General features: G+C 41.5%; 1 protein-coding gene across 1 annotated transcript; it reads right to left on the bottom strand.

Moving 5' to 3' along the window:
* Window positions 1-1,182: 1,182 nt before the first annotated feature.
* LOC121535166 (Krueppel-like factor 6) lies at window positions 1,183-6,252 on the bottom strand. The gene is made up of 4 exons (XM_041841951.2): window positions 5,908-6,252; window positions 3,824-4,397; window positions 2,691-2,814; window positions 1,183-2,469 (listed from the first exon to the last, which is right to left on the bottom strand). The coding sequence occupies exons 1-4, from the start codon at window positions 6,007-6,009 to the stop codon at window positions 2,418-2,420; spliced, it is 852 nt and encodes a 283-aa protein (XP_041697885.2). The 5' UTR covers window positions 6,010-6,252; the 3' UTR covers window positions 1,183-2,417.
* Between the last annotated feature and the right edge of the window lie 12,783 nt (window positions 6,253-19,035).

Below are 19,035 nucleotides of genomic sequence, written 5' to 3'. Positions count from 1 at the left end.
AAAAATACATTTATACAGAAATAACTAATTTACAAAACAATTTTTTAATCAAAAAAACGTTGTTATAATAAAGAAACTCTTTAGTTAAAGATAGGGCCTTTTCCGCAGATTTTTCTACGTTTGTGTGATAGAAAAAAATGGCGGATTACATAACCTACTAATATGTGGCCTGTCCAACACCTCACATTGGCTGAAGTAATATAGGCTGACAAAACTGCTGTTTTGATTTTGATTACAGAAAGCTGTTCAGTGTGTAATCCCTTCAACATTAAGAGTTTTTCATTTCTCTCTGCTGAATCAGTCCCCATCTAAGCTAAAAAATGGAAATCCTTCTCGGACACTGTAGAAGTGAACAATACGTTGTTTGTTTTCAGTTTATTGGGCCATTGATACTCACCCTAGTTAAATCGGTATTCTTGTCTTTATTGTTTTTCTTAGAAACATACACTGGGTCCCGTACCCTGAAAAATATAAGCTTCTTTACAAAAACTATATTTTTAAACAACACATATCTTTTGCATGGTTTCGATATCCATAATGTATATTTTAAAAGGGGACCTTTCGACAGTGCTGTTGACCAGATCAACTGTACTGTACAATGGTATAGGGTTAAAACAAGGCAGTCCATACAGGTCAGTAAGAAATAAGCATCCACATCCACTGTCAGTTTGAGAGCACTCATGTCAGGTAAGCCTTTAACAGTTCAACAGACACTAACATGCCATGGCCTGACCAGAATGGGTTATTTGCAATAAGTCTTAATTTATCATGGCCTTGGTGGCCGAGCAGATCACATGTCACGAGAACTCAACCCCATAACCAACCAAGAGACTCTATACTTTCGAAAGGAATTCACCGTCACACATTCCATTTGAAGTGCATAACATACCACATTATACTACTACACAGTAGTAAACCTTTTAAAATTATATTGTTTGAAGTGCTTCTACAATTCTGTCTCAGATCAAGGATAATTTTCAAAACATGATTTTTGTCTGGATAGATAGATACAGTATGTATGTTGACAAATGAAGCACAGAAATGTCAAGAAGTATAAAGCTGAACTTTTATTCAAGAGTCTTCAGACCAACCATCGTTTCTAGACAAGGGCAAAAGGTGCAACCATATGAATCGGAGCCTTAATAAAGCTATTCAATCACACACTACTGCATTTCAACCCCCCCCGTGAGTGATCTATTTATCTGGACAAGGCCACTTACATAAGGCATCATTAAGGTCACAGTGTATTTACAGATATAGAACAAGAGAACAAAAATAAAGAAATTAGTTCTTAAACTGACTATAAATAAACTATCCCATGATCAACACAGTTGCCAAGCAATAGTGGTATCTCCAAACATACAAAACAAAAGAAGGAAACAAATAAATCACTGCTTTATGTTTCTGTACAATACTGTGGTATCTACGGAGTACAATGGATGCATAGCTGCTCATTATTGGGATTAGCCTTCATTATAAGTAGGCCTAATCGAGTGACAAACAAACCCAAGATCATGCAACTTCTGGTATAATGATATATCAATGTTGTGTACAGCCTTTAGATACTGAGCTTACACAATGGACAACAAATGAGCTTTGTAGCATGTACTTTGAGACAAGCTACTTAATACATTGCACATTTAATAGCTGCACCAAACATCAACCCCCCTCCCCTCCTTACACCTCGTTTAGGAGCATGTACCAACTCCGTTCAGATGGTGGCGCTCTCCATCAAACTGACGGCCGGGACACACACACCGCCAAACCCAGCCTAGACTCAACCAACGCTCCAGACAACAGCACAACAACACCTTTGCTTGCATTCATTCATGACCACAACGAGACAATAAAACCCCAGTCAAAAACTCATCATCCCCTCAACACCATTCAGGTCACAACACAAGCCACCCACTCAGGAGTCGTACATCCACAGGCAGGCACCCAGTCACAGGCATTCTTAGACAGGCACCCAGTCTCAGGCAGTCTGACAGCAGGCTCACAGTCAGTCAGTCCACATGCTCACAGGAAACAACATACGTTTATTGGAGTAGTACCGCTGCATATGTTCAGACCAGGAACTAACTCCACAAAGCATCAGACACCATACAGAGAAAAAAAAAGTTTTTTCTTGTCCTCTCAGACATATTCTTTCTTCTCGCTCTCTAGTGGATCTCTTCATTCTCTTTCATCCATGGTGGTTCAGAATGTGTCGACCTTTCAGAGCCCTTTCCTCTGAGAGGTCTTGGAGGCACTAAGTATGGTGCAAAAATGGCCTGCATGCTTTTCACTGGAGCACGCTCCCCTCGCTCCCCTTCCTCCCCTCTCAGGGCACTGCAGCCTCCCCACAGACAGGTTAGGAGACAGTCAGGACCATCGCTCAACACCGCTCTGCTCTCCTCTGCTCTGGGGCCCACCGCTTAGATGTGTCTCTTCATGTGAAGCGCCAAATGGTCCGAACGAGAGAAACACCTATGAGGAGAAAGAGAGCATATCAGGCACAGTGTTTTTAGAATAGATACTAATACTAATATAACAGCAGTGATATTCAAGTCCCCTAAGTCAATATTTCAGGTGCATGGATTTACCTTAGTTGCCCTAACATTCACAAGTGTTCATGACATTTACAATCTTCCTCAATAAAATAATGAAAACAAACAATAGATAAATCCATCCCTAAACACTTCTCTTACCTGTCACAGTTACTGCATTTAAATGGCTTTGCCCCAGTGTGCTTCCTGAAGTGTCTGGTTAGCTCATCACTCCGTGCAAAACGCCACTCGCAGCCTTCCCATGAACACCTGTAAGGCTTCTCACCTGCAAACAGAAAACAAATTATGTTATTACTGAGTATCAATTGACAGCATGAAGGACAGTGCTCCATTGTTTCCAAATTAGAAATAGACATAACACACTATAAGTGCTACATATTAGTAGATAGAGTAATACAACTTGTAAATATGAGCTGTGGTGTACTGCTTAAAAGTAGTTGAACAAGCAGACATAGTGCTTTTGAAGTAGCTGGGTGAGAAGGGATAAATGTATGGGATTTCTAATGGTGAAAATTCCATTATCTCTGGTAACAGTTTGCTTGGAATGTGGAGCCTTGCTAATGTGCAAGACAGCTGTAAACAGCTTGACAAGCCGAGGTCAGAGGTGACGAAGGAAACCGCTCACATAACTCAGTAACGAATAACAGTAAATGTAAAATTCCCACCGCACTTTAAACTTAAACGATTCAGTCATTTTCTTTTCCCATGGTGAAATGTGATCTGTTTTCAAGATCTAGTCCACATCCTCTATGGCTGGCTTGGCCATGCCCACAAAAGTTTGTTATGTCTCCCCTCCCCCATTCAACGTGAAGTCACTGCTGCTGCTGTGTGAATTAGGTCACAGTTTAGACATTACGTACTAGCGAACTATCCCAAGAATGCAGAGAGCAATTTCATTAAAATAACTAAAAAACAAAGACTCTCTTGTAAACATATTAAAATGTAATTGTTTGAGGTTTAAATTTAGTCCCTCCCGAAACAGAATCATCTTCTGAATGTTCTATGTAAAGTAAATGGCTGCCGATTCAGAACACTGATGACATCATAACGAGCAGGTCTGGATGTCTTGTGACAGCAGCATTAGTATGTGGGTAACAACACCCACCTCCACTCTCTGGACTAGCTTGCTTTACCTGTATAATATTACTACTAAGACTGGGGCCTGGTTAGATAGCTCAGAGCTTCTGCTCTTTTCTATCCATATACAGTATACACTTGTTTGGGAGGAGTTGCTGTGGGGTTATGCATTTACCTGTACGCAATCAACAATTTACCTGTATGTGTACGCTGGTGTGCTTTCAAGTGAGAACTTTTCGTGTAAACCTTTCGGCATCCGTTGAAATGACACCTGTGGACCCGCCTCCTCCCGTCCGGAGAAGCCTCCCCATTGGCTAAGCTTCCCCTCTCCACCGTTCGTCCACCAATGCCCCCTGTCCGTATTTTCCCAGGCGAGTGCATCACTGCCTGTATACCGCTCCACACCTGGGAGGATATGGAGGGGGCCTCCTTGCTCACCTCAGGAGAAGATGGCGGAGTGCTGATAACCATGGAACTCAGGTCCTCTCCCTCTCCCATAATGTCACTCAGTGGGTTGGAGGTGAAGTCGAGGGGAGGGGAGAGCTCCTCGGAGCTGTCGGACGCCTCACTGCTTGAATCGGAGTTAAAGCTGTTGGCCTCTTGATTGTCCTCCTCCTTAATGTGAGTGTGGATCTTTGGGTCGGAATCGGCCTTGTCCCCGCAGGCCAGGATCAGTTTGCTCCAGAGGTCCTCCTGGCTCGTCTCAAACTTGATGTCTGTGGCCGAGACGTAGGGCTCGCTCTGGAGGTACCGCTCCAACTCCAGACATGTCTGATGAAGGAGAGGAGAATGAGTACAGCATGTAGGAGCTAGGAATAAAAACTACCCACAGTATACGGTACATATACACAATGTACTATTCTGAGGGCAGTGGAGTGCATGTAATGGGTGTCCTCTGAGACTCTATGGTTGCTTCCCAAATGGCACCCTATTCCCTTTGTAGTGCACTACTTTTGACCAGGGCTCAAAAGTAGTGCACTATATAGGGAGTAGGTTACCTTTTGAGAAGTAGATTAGATCAGGGAAGGTTACATGTAAACACACTTCCTCGGATGGTGGCGGTGCTCTTTCCACGACATAGCCGTAGTCATGCGCAGTGATCACGTTTACATATGCGACAGAGCCCCCCTGTTGGTTAGGGAAGTGCTTGTAGATATTTTAAATGTTTCAATTATTCAGCATAAGTTGGATTTAATAATGCATCCAGTGGCATAGCTAGAAATAACATAGCACACAAGGGAATGGAGGAGGTAGGTCTGGTTCAAGCAGGTCCACAAAAAGCTTTATGTATGAATACTGCAAGAGTTTCATACTGCAAGAGTTATTTTAGGCTTCTAAAAAGGAAGTAAGGACACTTCCTTAAAGCTTGACAATCAGACAGTGGATGCTAACTACAGTATATTAAAAACTATGTCATGCATCTAGCATTCCAAATAATTAATTCCAAACTATAATGGGTATAGAAAACAAATTAAACCCACAATGCATTACAGGGTCAGTTGTTATGTAATATATTTCTGGCAAACCTAAAAACGTTATTAGTGAGGCAATACTTTGTATTCATTGCAAACATTTATTTTCAATAGGGCAGAATGCATCTCTGGCGAGCTTTAAATGCCTCAGGGCATGGAGAGGGAACTTGGCCCCAAGCCCGCATATCCAAGGGAAACTACGTGTAGTGTAGCCTATTTATTTAAATCACCCAGCAAAAAAACAAACCTAGTTTCTCGACTATTATGTAATTCCTATAACATGACTGTGAGTTAGTGGGAATTTTGAACAAAATCTGTTGAAAAAGACGCACATAGGCTACTCTTCTCCGGTAATTCCGAATATGATCGTCTCTCTTGCTCTCTCACACACACACGCACGCACGTTCACACATACACACACCAACTCTCTTCACTAGAATGAACGGCATACGCTGTCTACAGAACGGATTATAAACAATGTTGCGTCTTGGTTCATTCATTCGATTAGGCTAATACATTGTAACTAATGTATATAATTGCAACATGCGTGCACATGTATTAATAGGCTTACGTCCATTAAACTATGTGTCAAGAATGTGCTACAAGTTTATTACAATAGTACAACTTTTTTGTTGTTCTGCATCACTTAGGTATGTTCTGCATTCCTGACTGCTTACATGTTCACTGACAGCAACCTGGGGTTGCGGACAAGTTTATGGCGATGTACATACATTAGCATTATTTGTCACTCATTTTAGAGTGTTTCCATATCAAAATAGGATTATTCATAAATGATCAAATATAAATACCTGCTGCCAGTACTCCTCAAGAGATGGTAAAGCTGAAAAGTATCCGGTGTCATGTACAATCTGGAGCTCCTGAAAGATGCTGCACATAGGAATAACATCCATCTCACTCCTATAGATGCCGCTCCAATTACAACCAAAAATCAAGGTAGTTCAATTGTCTTGTTTTATTTTTCAAGAAAACTTGCGACTTCGATGTATTTGCATGTATAATATGCTGTAGAAAAGCAGTTGGGAGTAGTAGGTCTGACTATCGCCTTACAGTAGTGGTAGCGCAAGTGTTCTTCTGAGAGCGATCTTCCTTGCTTGCTCTAATAGCAAACAGTGAACTCGCTGAAAGTCCGTCGACGCTCTGTAAACTTCCCTATGCAATGTCTTACAGACGGCCTTCCCCCCACGTGATTGCATTACGCTATCGTGATGCCGACCAATGGGTGTGCCAAAGTGTAACACCCGCCTACCTTCTTCTGTGATTTGGTTGGTGAGTTGACCTAAGTCTCCTTCATTTCCATTGGACCATGTGGGCTCTATTTTTAGAGCACTATATAAAGTGTTCAACGCTTACTTCAGCGAAGAACCACATCTCTATCCGTCTAGTATGGGTTCAGCCTACCTTCTGAGCAGCAGTATTGCTTACAGCTTACTATTATTATGGCACGCACAAGTTTGGAAATAGAAGAATGTCTTAACATTTATGCTTGGGTTTGAATTTAGATTTTAACCATCCTCATGTGTTAGTTTCCTAAATGCAATAGGGGAGACAGGGTTGGTTGTCTCAAGGGTTGGTTCCGGGCCCGGCTCCACGAGGGGGAAAAGGGGGACTTATCCCCCTCAGTTGAAACATGTACCACCTCAGTTTGAATTTTATATCCCTATATAAAAATAGCAAAAAAGTTCAAATGATTGAGTGTCAGGTTGGTGCCAAATCTGTATCTCCGCTGCGCTGTATCAGCACCATGGACAGAGCGCGCAACAGAATGTGTGTGTGTGTTTGTGTGTAGGGGGGCTATGGAAAGCCACTGGGCAGTTAGGTATGACTCCTTTATTTCTATACAAAGCAGGAAAAATCGCTTCTCATCTGTGGTAGGCTACGTGAGTAACGAGATACTCCTCCGCCTGTAATATTTCATTTTGATTCATAAGGATGAGGTCAAGTTTACAGTTGAAGCTGTTTCACTCAACTCTGCCTCACACCCCACCACTACAGAGTTTAGTTAGCTTCTTAGCTAGCTGTAAAAGTGTTATTAGCCTATTTAGCTCTAACCTGCTAATCTGCCACTGCCACGATGGATATCAGAAATCAAACCACAAGGCCACCGCCAAGCCCAGCAGCGATGATGCTGTCGAGCTCCAGCTAGCTCCGCGTGAAGAACCCACCCTGTGTTTATGGTAGGCCGGCATTGCTTAATTGTTTACGTGGGTGGGTCGAATTTGATCCACAGAAGTGTATTGTGCCATATCGTAACTCGTTGCTGAACTCATGGGCTGCAGGATTTTCCATGTTTGAAGTGGGCCTATAGGCGTGTTTAGTTGGCAAGACAGCTGTGCAAAGCTGCATCTCACTGTTGTAGGCTATAGGCTATGTTTTGGTTATTTGCATCTGCCTTGTTTACTGCTTTTGTTCACTGTTAATGTACCTAGCCTAAATATAAATGTTCTCTTTCCTTTATTGATCTGATATTTTGTTTATAGGCCTATAGGAGGCCTACCGCTGTTTTGTTCTGTTCACATTCATTCGTTCGCATTCGCAGTTGTGTCGGTATTCTTAGCCAAACTGCTATTCAGTATTTTTGTTATGCATGAATAACTAGGCCACTACTTTCAGCATTTAGTTTGCATAATTTTGGTAAGACAGTTGTATGTACGGCTGCATTCACATAGGCTGTTTGTAACAGGTGAATTACCTTATCTATCTTCTAGACCACATATGTCAGAGTCAAGGCCCGCGGGCCACATCCGGCCCGCGAGAAGGTTTTTTACGGCCCCTGGGATGATCTTGATTTATTATTAGAACCGGCCCGCAGACCGCAGCAAGCCGGCAGCCCGCAGATCTTTTACACGCACCAATACTACATTTCCCACAATGCAACGGTGACGCACCGAGCAGTAGGCTGCTTCATTTCAATATTTATTGGCACAGCAGTCGTCAGCATCACAGTAAAATTAACTTTCAGATACCCATCAAAAATGGCAAAACGGAAGGTGGACACTGAGAACCGGGGTTTCAAACAAGGTGGGAGTCGGAGTATATGTTCACGGAGGTAGCTGGAAAACCTGTGTGTCTTCTGTGTGGAGAAAGTGTGGCGGTACTGAAAGAGTATAATCTGAGACGACATTATGAAACGAAACACGCGGACAAAAACAAGAATATGGACATGGAACAAAGGCTACAAAAGGCAGAGGAATTAAAACGAGGCCTCAAATCTCGACAGGCTCTGTTCAAAAAAGCCAAATCACAAGGCCAGGCTGCTGTCAAGGCCAGTTTTATTTTGGCAGAAGAGATCGCTAAATCAGCCCGGCCATTTACTGAGTAGGTAGTGCTGAACACCTCCACTCAATTCTGAGGATTTCCTCAGCTCAGAGCCTTACCCCGAACATTGATGAACTTGTGGAAAAGATGGGACACCACCAAGTATCACCCTCAACCTCAAACAAGTGAACATTACTGTGCAATCACATATTTAGAGTTTTTACTCAGTTCAAGTTTAAAAGTTAAAGTTTAATATTTGTTTTCACTGCATGTTACTTCTCCTTAAACAAAGTGTTGTTTTTGATTAATAGATTTTTGCACTTTATTTTATTGTATTTCAATCCAATTATATTTTAAAAATATTTCAGTTGAGTGGATGATAGAAAATTGCTATTATTGTTTTTTTCTTTGAAGTAAATTTAGCCCACTTTTGCTAAAATAGAAAATATAGGCTACTGATGGTGCCTTGAATACCGGTTTCTTTCATTTAATGTTCATGTTATGGGGATTTTTATATAAAGGAAATTTGTCTTTTGTGTCTGTTGAAAATTAAAGATTACTGACAGAGCCATAAGAAAATATTGCTTTATTTATCTGATCATATTGGAATATATTTGTTAGGTTTTCAGTAGGTTCAATTAGGTTCACTAGACTATATGCGTCATTTAAAAAATTTTCAATGAACATTCGAACAGTCCGGCCCTCGGCTTGTAGCTAAATTTTTTATTTGGCCCTCCGTCCATTTGACTTTGACACCCCTGTTCTAGACTATATTTATTGCCAAATAGGCCTTGCTTTACTGTTTAGGGCGCTGTCCATTGTGCTAATACAGTGCAGCAGAGATGGGCTACAGATTTCGCGCCAACCTGTCAGTTCAAAAGCACTTAATGGTCTCGGAGTCTTGGCATTTTAAATTGATTGTGGTATAGCCTGATATAAGCAGAATTCAATGTAATTCCAATGCAAGAACCCCAAAAAAGTGTGCCCCCTCACCAATTTTAACTGCCCCCTTAGTCACTTTATCCTGGCGCCGGGTCTGGTTGGTTGTCACGGTGCTTATTACTCCCAATCTAGAGGGTGCTGTGTAATAATTTAAAGATAAAAATGTGTGAATTCTTTGAAAGAACTCATCCACCTGGTCAAGTCATGTCAGTATGACAAAACACTGGTGAGGGGAATTTGTGTTTTTCATAGGTGAAAGTAAAACAAAAAATGTCTTTCTTTATAAATGTTTGAATTATGGGATTATACATGACAAAATATGTTTGTTGAAAAGAGGAAAGGGATAACTATATTACAAACCTATCTCTGAGTTGCTAGGTTAAGCCATGTGGTACCTAGCATCTTAATTAGCATTGGGGTGGTGGTTGGGGATGGTTGCCACACATGGAATGTGGCATTGGTTGTCACTATCAACTCCATTATAACCATATTGTTCGGGGACATTGCCACAGCCAGTATACAATAAATCCCAAGTTCTTTTTTGCTGTTGCTATAAATCAAATCAAATCAAAGCTTATTGGTTGCATACACAGATTTGCAGATGTTATCATAGGTGCAGCAACATGCTTGTGTTTCTAGCTCCAACAGTGCAGTAATACCTAGCAATACAAAACAATGCACACATAATCTCCCCGCAAAAAAGAAAGAAATTAAGAAATATCAGAACGAGCAATGTCGGAGTCCGGAATATAAATATATCTATATCTACACATCTGTGAGACGACTTACAATTAGCAAACAATGTCTAAACAGCATCTTCCCGATATATAATGAATACACCATTGGGCAGAGGTATCTGTGCTATCTAGGTTTGTTGCATCTCTCTTTCACAAACAAAACGTTTCTGTCACACACCCACACAAGTACTCAAAATGTCATACAGTGAGGGAAAAAAGTATTTGATCCCCTGCTGATTTTGTACGTTTGCCCACTGACAAAGAAATGATCAGTCTATAACTTTAATGGTAGGTTTATTTGAACAGTGAGAGACAGAATAACAACAAACAAATCCAGAAAAACGCATGTCAAAAATGTTATAAATTGATTTGCATTTTAATGAGGGAAATAAGTATTTGACCCTTCTGCAAAACATGACTTACAGTGGGGGGAAAAAGTATTTAGTCAGCCACCAATTGTGCAAGTTCTCCCACTTAAAAAAATGAGAGAGGCCTGTAATTTTCATCATAGGTACACGTCAACTATGACAGACAAATTGAGAAAAAAAATCCAGAAAATCACATTGTAGGATTTTTTATGAATTTATTTGCAAATTATGGTGGAAAATAAGTATTTGGTCACCTACAAACAAGCAAGATTTCTGGCTCTCACAGACCTGTAACTTCTTCTTTAAGAGGCTCCTCTGTCCTCCACTCGTTACCTGTATTAATGGCACCTGTTTGAACTTGTTATCAGTATAAAAGACACCTGTCCACAACCTCAAACAGTCACACTCCAAACTCCACTATGGCCAAGACCAAAGAGCTGTCAAAGGACACCAGAAACAACATTGTAGACCTGCACCAGGCTGGGAAGACTGAATCTGCAATAGGTAAGCAGCTTGGTTTGAAGAAATCAACTGTGGGAGCAATTATTAGGAAATGGAAGACATACAAGACCACTGATAATCTCCCTCGATCTGGGGCTCCACGCAAGATCTCACCCCGTGGGGTCAAAATGATCACAAGCACGGTGAGCAAAAATCCCAGAACCACACGGGGGGACCTAGTGAATGACCTGCAGAGAGCTGGGACCAAAGTAACAAAGCCTACCATCAGTACCACACTACACCGCCAGGGACTCAAATCCTGCAGTGCCAGACGTGTCCCCCTGCTTAAGCCAGTACATGTCCAGGCCCGTCTGAAGTTTTCTAGAGTGCATTTGGATGATCCAGAAGAGGATTGGGGGAATGTCATATGGTCAGATGAAACCAAAATAGAACTTTTTGGTAAAAACTCAACTCGTCGTGTTTGGAGGACAAAGAATGCTGAGTTGCATCCAAAGAACACCATACCTACTGTGAAGCATAGGGGTGGAAACATCATGCTTTGGGGCTGTTTTTCTGCAAAGGGACCAGGACGACTGATCCGTGTAAAGGAAAGAATGAGATTTTGAGTGAAAACCTCCTTCCATCAGCAAGGGCATTGAAGATGAAACGTGGCTGGGTCTTTCAGCATGACAATGATCCCAAACACACCGCCCGGGCAACGAAGGAGTGGCTTCGTAAGAAGCATTTCAAGGTCCTGTAGTGGCCTAGCCAGTCTCCAGATCTCAACCCCATAGAAAATCTTTGGAGGGAGTTGAAAGTCTGTGTTGCCCAGTGACAGCCCCAAAACATCACTGCTCTAGAGGAGATATGCATGGAGGAATGGGCCAAAATACCAGCAACAGTGTGTGAAAACCTTGTGAAGACTTACAGAAAACGTTTGACCTGTGTCATTGCCAACAAAGGGTATATAACAAAGTATTGAGAAACTTTTGTTATTGACCAAATACTTATTTTCCACCATTATTTGCAAATAAATTCATTAAAAATCCTACAATGTGATTTTCTGGATTTTTTTTTCTCATTTTGTCTGTCATAGTTGACGTGTACCTATGATGAAAATTACAGGCCTCTCTCATCTTTTTAAGTGGGAGAACTTGCACAATTGGTGGCTGACTAAATACTTTTTTCCCCCACTGTAGTACTTGGTGGCAAAAGCATTGTTGGCAATCACAGAGGTCAGACATTTCTTGTAGTTGGCCATCAGGTTTGAACACATCTCAGGAGGGATTTTGTCCCACTCCTCTTTGCAGATCTTCTCCAAGTCATTAAGTTTTCGAGCCTGACATTTGGCAACTCGAACCTTCAGCTCCCTCCACAGATTTTCTATGGGATTAAGGTTTGGAGACTGGCTAGGCCACTCCAGGACCATAATGTGCTTCTTCTTGAGCCACTCCTTTGTTGCCTTGGCCGTGTGTTATGGGTCATTGTCATGCTGGAATACCCATCCACGACCCATTTTCAATGCCCTGGCTGAGGGAAGGAGGTTCTCCCCCAAGATTTGACGGGATATGGCCTCGTCCATCGTCCCTTTGATGCGGTGAAGTTGTCCTGTCCCCTTAGCAGAAAAACACCCCCAAAGCATAATGTTTCCACCTCCATGTTTGACGGTGAGGATGGTGTTCTTGGGGTCATAGGCAGCATTCCTCCTCCTCCAAACACGGCGAGTTGAGTTGATGCCAAAGAGCTCCATTTTGGTCTCATCTGACCACATCACTTTCACCCAGTTCTCCTCTGAATCATTCAGATGTTCATTGGCAAACTTCAGACGGGCATGTATATGTGCTTTCTTGAGCAGGGGGACCTTGCGGGCGCTGCAGGATTTCAGTCCTTCACGGCGTAGTGTGTTACCAATTGTTTTCTTGGTGACTATGGTCCCAGCTGCCTTGAGATCATTGACAAGATCCTCCCGTGTAGTTCTGGGCTGATTCCTCACCGTTCTCATGATCATTGCAACTCCACGAGGTGAGATCTTGCATGGAGCCCCAGGCCGAGGGAGATTGACAGTTCTTTTGTGTTTCTTCCATTTGCGAATAATCGCACCAACTGTTGTCACCTTCTCACCAAGCTGCTTGGCGATGGTCTTGTAGCCCATTCCAGCCTTGTGTAGGTCTACAATCTTGTCCCTGACATCCTTGGAGAGCTCTTTGGTCTTGGCCATGGTGGAGAGTTTGGAATCTGATTGATTGATTGCTTCTGTGGACAGGTGTCTTTTATACAGGTACCAAACTGAGATTAGGAGCACTCCCTTTAAGAGTGTGCTCCTAATCTCAGCTCATTACCTGTATAAAAGACACCTGGGAGCCAGAAATCTTTCTGATTGAGAGGGGGTCAAATACTTATTTCCCTCATTAAAATGCAAATCAATTTATAACATTTTTGACATGCGTTTTTCTGGATTTGTTGGTTGTTATTCTGTCTCTCACTGTTCAAATAAACCTACCATTAAAATGATAGACTGATCATTTCTTTGTCAGTGGGCAAACGTACAAAATCAGCAGGGGATCAAATACTTTTTTCCCTCACTGTATGTTGTTCTCAAGGCATAAAATGCTGAATTTTGTTAGGAATATCGTTCGATCAAATAAAGGCTTGGCTATTTCTAAGACTGTATACTATATCGCTTCATTTCCTGTTACAAAAGGAATAAGCTACCAGCAAACATTGTGACAACCAACCCCATACTGTGTGACATCCAACCCCACGATTTGGCTGTTTATGACATGTGGACAGAGTGTGTTTGATGGCTTATAACTAACTCCATGTTGAAATAAAATACAGTACACTACATGGCCAAAACTATATGGACATCCCTTCAAATGAATGGATTTGGCTATTTCAGCCACACCCTTTGCTGACAGGTGTATGTAATCGAGCAAACAGTCATGCAATCTCCATAGACAAACATAGGCAGTAGAATGGCCCGTACTGAAGAGCTCAGTGACTTTCAACATGGCACCGTCATAGGATGCCACCTTTCCAACAAGTCAGTTCGTTAAATTTCTGCCCTGCTAAAGCTGCCCCGGACAACTGTAAGGTGTCCACATATTTTTGGTCATGTAGTGTGTATATATATATATACTACTGGTCAAAAGTTTAAGAACACCTACTCATTCAATGGTTTTTCTTTATTTTTACTATTTTCTACATTGTACAATAATAGTGAAGACATAAAAACTATGAAATAACACATATGGAATCATGTAGTAACCAAAAAAGTGCTAAACAAATCAAAATATATTTTATATTAGAGATTATTCAAATAGCCACCCTTTGCCTTGATGACAGCTTTGCACGCTCTTGGCATTATCTCAACCAGCTTCATAAGGAATGCATTTCAATTAACAGGTGTGCCATCTTAAAAGTGAATTTGTGGAATTTCTTTCCTTCTTAATGCGTTTCAGCCAATCAGTTGTGTTGTGACAAGATAAACAAGATAGCCCTATTTGGTAAAAGACCAAGTCCATATTATGGCAAGAACAGCTCAAATAAGCAAAGAGAAACGACAGTCCATCATTACTTTAAGACATGAAGGTCAGTCAATATGGAACATTTCAAGAACTTTGAAAGTTTCTTCAAGTGCAGTCGCAAAAACCATCAAGCACTATCATTGAAACTTGCTCTCATGATGACCGCCACAGTAATGTAAGACCCAGAGTTACCTCTGCTGCAGAGGATAAGTTCATTAAAGTTACCAGCCTCACAAATTGCAGCCCAAATAAATGCTTTTCTCCTGGCATCCGCTAAGCCCAGATTCATCTGTCGGACTACCAGGTTGTGAAGTGTGATTCATCACTCCAGAGATCGCGTTTCCTCTGCTCCAGAGTCCATTGGCGGCGAGCTTTACATCACTCCAGCCGACGCTTGGCATTGCGCATGGTGATCTTAGGCTTGTGTGCGGCTGCTCGGCCATGGAAACCCATTTCATTAAGCTTCCGACGAACAGTTCTTGTGCTGACGTTGCTTCCAGAGACAGTTTGGAACTCGGTAGCGAGTGTTGCAACTGAGGACAGATTATTTTTACGTGGTACGCAATTCAGCACTTGGCGGTCCTCTTCTGTGAGCTTGTGTGGCCTACCACTTCGCGGCTAAGCTGTTGCTGCTCCTAGACGTTTCCACTTCACAATAACAGCACTTACAGTTGACCGGGGCAGCTCTAGCAGAGCAGAAATTTTATGAACTGACTCGTTGGAAAGGTGGCATCCTATGACGGTGCCACGTTGAAAGTCACTGAGCTCTTCAGTAAGGCCATTCTACTGCCAATGTTTGTATATGGAGATTGCATGGCCTGTGTGCTTGATTTTATACACCTGTCAGCAACTGGTGTGGCTGAAATAGCTGAATCCACTAATTTGAAGGGGTGTCCACATACTTTTGTATATACATACACTACCAGTCAAAAGTTTGGACACACCTACTCATTCAAGGGTTTTTCTTTATTTAATTTTAATTTTTTTACATTGTAGAATAATAGTGAAGACATCAAAACTATGAAATAACACATATGGAATCATGTAGTAACCAAAACTAAACAAATCAAAATATATTTTATATTTGAGATTCTTCAAAGTAGCCACCCTTTGCCTTGATGACAGCTTTGCACACTCTTGGCATTCTCTCAACCAGCTTCATGAGGTAGTCACCTGGAATTAAAACCTACCCTAACCAGAAACCGTGGATAGATGGCAGTATTCGCGCAAAACAGAAAGCGTGAACCACCGCATTTAACCATGGCAAGGTGACTGGGAATATGGCAGAAAACAAACAGTGTAGCTATGCACTCCGCAAGGCAATTAAACTGGCAAAACATCAGTATAGAGACAAAGTGGAGTCGCAATTCAACGGCTCAGACACAAGACATATGTGGCAGGGTCTACAGACAATCACGGACTACAAAAGGAAAACCAGCCACGTTGCCGACACCGACGTCTCGCTTCCAAACAAGCTAAACACCTTCTTCGCCCGCTTTGAGGATAACACAGTGCCACCGACGAGGCCCACTACCAAGGACTGTGGCCTCTCCTTCTCCGTGGCCGACATGATTAAGACATTTAAGCATGTTAACCCCCGCAAGGCTGCCGGCCCAGACGGCATCCCTAGCCGCGTCCTCAGAGCATGTGCAGACCAGCTGGCTGGTGTGTTTATGGACATATTCAATCTCTCCCTTTCCCAGTCTTCTGTTCCCAAATGCTTCAAGATGGCCACCATTGTTCCTGTACCGAAGAAAGCAAAGGTAACTGAACTAAATGACTATCGCCCCGTAGCACTCACCTCTGTCATCATGAAGTGCTTTGAGAGACTAGTCAAGGATCATATCACCTCTACCTTACCTGTCACCCTAGACCCACTTCAATTTGCTTACCGCCCCAATAGATCCACAGACGATGCAATCGCCATCACACTGCATAGCTCTATTTGGTAAAAAACCAAGTCCATATTATGGCAAGAACAGCTCAAATAAGCAAAGGTGAAATGACAGTCCATCATTACTTTAAGACATGAAGGTCAGTTAACACCGAATATTTCAAGAACTTTGAACATTTCTTCAAGTGCAGTCGCAAAAACCATCAAGCGCTATGATGAAATTGGCTCTCATGAGGACCGCCACAGGAAAGGAAGACCCAGAGTTACCTCTGCTGCAAAGGATAAGTTCATTAGAGTTACCAGCCTCACAAATTGCAGCACAAATAAATGCTTCACAGAGTTCAAGTAACAGACTGTTGGAAAAGCATTCCATGTGAAGCTGGTTGAGAGAATGCCAAGAGTGTGCAAAGCTGTCATCAAGGCAAAGGGTGGCTACTTTGAAGAATCTAAAATATATTTTGATTTGTTTAACACTTTTTTGGTTACTACATGATTCCATATGTGTTATTTCATAGTTTCGATGTCTTCACTATTATTCTACAATGTAGAAAATAGTAAAAATAAAGAAAAACCATTGAATGAGTAGATGTCCAAACTTTTGACTGGTACTGTATATATAATAATGGTGTGTATATACAGTATGTACTGTATATGAATAGAAAAGGTGTATACTGAAGTAGTTATATAGGATGAGCCATGACTAAAAATATAAATGCAACATGCAACAATTTCAATGATTTTACTGAGCTACAGTTCATAGAAGGAAATCAGTCAATTGAAATACATTCATTAGTTCCTAATCTATGGATTTTACTTGACTGGGCAGGGGCGCAGCCATGGGTGGGCTGGTTCCCAAGTGGGTGGGCCTCCCAGGCCACCCACTTGGGAACCAGGCCCAGCCAATCAGAATGATTGTTTTTGTCCACAAAAGGGCTTTATTACAGAAATAAATACTCCTCACCCTCAGTGGAGAGGGTGAAAGGTTTCAAGTTCCTCAGTGTGCACATCACTGACAACCTGAAATGGTATCACCATCTGGTACGGCAATTGCACCGTCCACAACCACAGGGCTTTCCAGAGGGTGGTGCGGTCAGCCCAACGCATCACTGGGGGCACACTGCCTGCCCTCCAGGACATCTACAGCACCCGGTGTCACAGGAAGGCCCAGAAGATCATCAATGACTTCAGCCACTCAAGCCACAGCCTGCATCAAAGCTGGGACCAAGAGACTGAAAAACAGCTGCTATCTCCAGGCCATCAGACTGTTAAATAGTCACCACTAGCCGGCTACCATCCGGTACTCTACCCTGCACCTTAGAGACTGCTGCCCTATGCACATAGTCATTGAACACTGGTCACTTTTATAATGTTTACCTACTGTTTTACCCACTTGAATAGCAATGGCTGCTTTGTTTCAGGCTCCTAACCAAGCATTTCACTACACTCGCAATAACATCTGCTAAACATGTGTATGCGACCAATAACATTTGATTTGATTTGACTTCATATGTATATACTGTATTCTAGTCAAGGCTCATCCTAAATAACTACTGCTGTACACACCTTTTCTATTCACATACTGTCTATACACACCATCATATACATATATATTTATATTCCGGACTCTGACCTTGCTCGTTCTGATATTTCTTAATTTCTTTCTTTATATTTTTGGGATTTGTGTGTGTTGTTTTGTATGGTTCGGTATTGTTGGAATTAGAAACATAAGTATTTCGCTGCACCTGCGATAACATCAAATATGTGTGCGTGACCAATAAACTTTTATTTGATTTGAAGAGTCTTGTAAGATATACTGGTGCTGAAAAATACACACAAGAGTAAAACGATTTTTGATGTACCGATACCATGGCACATGGTGTATGAACAGATACACAAAACAAAGCTTTATTCAACACTTCAAGTTTTTCAATTTCAATTGTTATACAAAATTCTTGCCACCAACAGAATGTTATATACAGTATATGGGGCATACAACAATCTTAGCTATGCAGCTATTATATCATTTATTTTGGTATTGCACCCATGTAGCTTGTTTCTGGTCACAGGTTCAGGAATGGCTGAAAAATCACAACATTTATTAAAATTAACCCTACAAATAGCAGTGTTCTGCGATTTGGAAAGCCATAGTCAATCAATCAACAATTGAATAATACTCTAAGGAAAAATATTCATCTTTAACTTACAATCTGTGGATACTATGCGATTAGAAAGGTTCAAAATTAATGTAAGACATCGCAGCACAGTTGAAAAATATATGGCACATGGAAATCAAAAGAGGGTGATCTACGGAGATAGGTGGGATGGGCTGAGAGTAGCTGAGGGGTGGGATTAAAAAGCTCACGATCGGTAATAGTTATTACTGAAAACACTATATATAATATATGCCGGAGATGTCTGAATACTATCTATCTATCCAAAATATAATATGTATATAAAATTAAACAATGTCTTTGTTATGTAAAACTACTGTGTATAAAAGGAAGGTATTCAGAAGGTATTCACACCCCTTGACTTTTTCCACATTTGTTGTGTTACAGCCTGAATTTAAAATTGATTCAATTTAGATTTTTTTGTCACTGTCCTACACACAACACCCCATAATGTCAATGTTTTTGATTATTATTTTTATTATAAAAAATGAATAGCTGAAATGTCTTGGGTCAATAAGTATTCAACCCCTTTGTTATGGCAAGCCTAAATAAGTTCAGGAGTCAAAATTTGCTTAACAAGT

Source organism: Coregonus clupeaformis, chromosome 21 (assembly GCF_020615455.1).
Source record: "Coregonus clupeaformis isolate EN_2021a chromosome 21, ASM2061545v1, whole genome shotgun sequence".
NCBI lineage: Eukaryota > Metazoa > Chordata > Actinopteri > Salmoniformes > Salmonidae > Coregonus > Coregonus clupeaformis.
Note: the sequence above shows the minus strand (reverse complement) of the source record. Positions and strands in the feature narration are given on the sequence as shown.